At 28.4% G+C, this 2975-nt stretch overlaps 1 protein-coding gene across 4 annotated transcripts in view; it reads left to right on the top strand.

The window, feature by feature from the left end:
- Nucleotides 1-1317: 1317 nt before the first annotated feature.
- Nucleotides 1318-2975, top strand: part of LOC130803872 (FCS-Like Zinc finger 10-like) — a 2519-nt gene continuing 861 nt past the window's right edge. Inside the window, exons 1-2 of one of the 4 annotated variants that reach the window (XM_057668090.1) lie at nt 1318-1472; nt 2220-2975. The exon at nt 2220-2975 is cut by the window's right edge and continues 338 nt beyond it. In XM_057668090.1, coding sequence (XP_057524073.1) covers nt 2244-2975 — 732 coding nt within the window. In that variant the 5' untranslated portion in view covers nt 1318-1472; nt 2220-2243. The other 3 variants (XM_057668091.1, XM_057668092.1, XM_057668089.1) reach the window with 3 other exon arrangements.

Genomic DNA, 2975 nt, shown 5'->3' with positions numbered 1-2975 from the left:
TTTAATTAATGTAATCGCAATATAATGACATATATGAAAATGTAGATTGATTAATTTTAAATTTATATAAAAAAAAAAGCCAAGTAGCACAAAATGTGCAACTTGTCCTAGGCCAACTTGGCCTTTTCTCTTTTTTCTTATTAAATTTTGTAAATGTTTTTTTTTGAAAGAATTTTGTAAAGTTATTTAAAATAATTTGATTTAATTTTGAATTTTTTTGAAAAAAATAAAAATGGCTAAGTTTTTTATAAGAAATTTATCAAAATTAATTTAAGATTATTTTAAATTAATTTTAAATTTCTTTTTTTAAAAAATGGCCAAGTTGCACATAATGTTCAACTTAGCCTTAGTCAAGTCGCAGATTTTTTGTGCTATTTGGCCATTTTTTAATCTTTAAAAGTTGATTCAAAATTAAATCAAATCGATATTTTTTATTAGATTTATACGTATATTGCAATTATGTTGATTACAACAAAATAAATTTCTTTCATTTTTAAATAAATTACAATCAATCAATTTTAGATTTGTCAACAACGCCTTTATGTTGATTTAAGAGAAGTTTAGGAGTATTTTTTCTATTTTTTATATTGAATCGAAATTAAATCTGTCAACATTTCAAATTTGTGTCTAAGTTGTGCTGAACTTAACTAAAACTATGCATTTTCATTAATCAAAGTTGATTAAAACGGAAATCCTTGTGTCGTATTTACATTAGATAAATATTTATTTGTCAAATTTAGAGAGATAATGGAGTTTATAGAATTTTTTTAAGAGTAAGGGGTAAAATTAGAAATTTATGAAAATAAAAATAGGCACATAATAAAAAGGTCGACAACATTTAAGAAATAATTTTTGTTTTATTTCGATGAACATATTATTTGAGACCATCATTTAGAAAGCTGTTTTTTTATTTGCACCCAAAAATCTTTTTACATGGTACGATGTGTTTGTCGAGATGCTTATATCTAGAATTATGTTCAAGTAAAAATTATAATAATTTAATATTATGAAATTATCCGACAAAATGAATAAAATAAAGTCTCATATAACTATATTTTTTTTCATTTAATAGACGCAATACTTAAAATACTATGGAATCAAAATAATTTGACCGCAAGTAAAAAAGGAAGTATTTGAGAAGCTCCCTTATTTACTATGCTTCTCTGATTTTTATGCGTTTTACAGTAAGAAGATATACTACAAGAAGAGTGAAAAAGAGTGCATGACAAGTTTTTTTGCTTCTTTTGTTTATCCTTTGTTTTTTTCCTTTTCCTTCTGCTTATTATAAATTGACCCAATTTCTCCGTCAAGTTTGAGACTTTTTCAGAAAAAAATAAAAAGTTATACTTCACCCATAAATATCATTTTTACTTCAGTTTGGGGGTCTCTCTTTTCTTTTTCTTGGTGGGTTCTTCTCATTTTCCTTTTCTTCTTCTTAAAGAACACCAAAAATCAATTAACTTGATTTAAAGGTCTGCTCTTTCCCTTTTTTTCTTTCTCTTTTTCCTATGATTAATTTTCAGCATAAATGTTGAGATTATTTTGTTAGATTAAGGTAAAGAAACCATCTTTTTCGTTTTTTGGCTGTTTTAAAGACAACTCATTAGTGATTTTGTAAGTTGTTTCTTGTTTTTTTCTTGGCTTGATTGTTATTTGTGCTATTGGAGGCAATTTTCTGGGTAATTTTTCACCTTTTCTTTCTTTTTTTTTTTGTTTAATTTGGTGGTTTTATTTGAATATTTTATGGTACAATACAATTACTAGAGTTTATATCTTTGTTGTGGGTATTTGTTCATGTCTGATGATCAACTTGTAAAATGTGATAATCTGGGCACTGGATTCAAGAATTTGCTGTGTTTTCTTTCTGGGTTTATCTATTTTTTATTTGCATTTTGCTGGTTTCTGGGTGTCTCTTAATTTGTGTGTACTTGAAAGACTTAGATTTGCATGCTATTTTTTCTTTTTTCTTTCTTTTCGTTGAGCTGGTTGTACATCTATTCTTGTTGAAATCTTACTTTTTTTTTTGCACTTAAATGGGTTTTAGAATTTGGTTAAGCTCTTGTCTGTAATTTTTCTTTCTTAATTAGTATATTTCAAGCTTTGATGGATGATGATCTATATTTGTTGTGAAATGTGAAATTCTTTTACCTACCAATGGAATTTAAATTTCTGCTTGGTATATGTTTGTCCAATTTGATTTATGTTTTTCTACAACACAGATAAAGGGATTTTTTTTGAAGAAAATGTTGAAGAAGAGAAATAGATCAATTCAAAAAGATCAACAAATGGGTCCAATAACATCAGATGGTGGTGTTGGTGGTTATGAAACATGTTTACAATCTAAAGTTATAGGGCAAAGGCAAAAGATCAACTCTTTTTTTAATGTGCCTGGTCTATTTGTTGGATTAACTCCTAATGTTGCCTCAGATTGTGATTCAGTTAGAAGCCCTACTTCACCTCTTGATTTTAAGCTGTTTTGTAACTTGGGTAATTGTCTTAGACTCCCAAAATCCTCTAATGAGGATCATCAAAAGTGTTGGGATTGTCAAAAGGTTGGGCTTGGGAGCATTGTAGATTCTCTTGATGATGATGATGATGATGATGTTGATGATAGAAACCTAACCGAGAAATCGAAAATCATTCCATCGTCTAATTGTAAGACCATATTATTTGGGTCTCAAATTAAGAGCAAAGGAGTCTTGTCACCCAAGCATGCTGATTTTTGTGAAGCACCTAAGTCATTGCCCAAAAACTATCCCATTTTTCCTAGGCTGAGGCCTTCTTATCATCAAAAGGGTACCTCTGATGTATTATTTGAGATTGGAGGAGAACCTTTAGAGTCTGACCCATTTAGAAAAATACAGTCTTTTTCATTGGATTCTCATAGGTTAGAATTCGGAATTCATAGGCTGAATGATTGCAATACCGAATCAATGTTCAATCGTTCTTGTTTTGGGAACGGAAAAATTGAAAGG

The sequence above is a fragment of the Amaranthus tricolor genome, chromosome 17, assembly GCF_026212465.1.
Source record: "Amaranthus tricolor cultivar Red isolate AtriRed21 chromosome 17, ASM2621246v1, whole genome shotgun sequence".
In the NCBI taxonomy this organism is placed as follows: Eukaryota; Viridiplantae; Streptophyta; class Magnoliopsida; order Caryophyllales; family Amaranthaceae; genus Amaranthus; species Amaranthus tricolor.
This window is presented reverse-complemented; position numbering and strand designations above follow the sequence as displayed.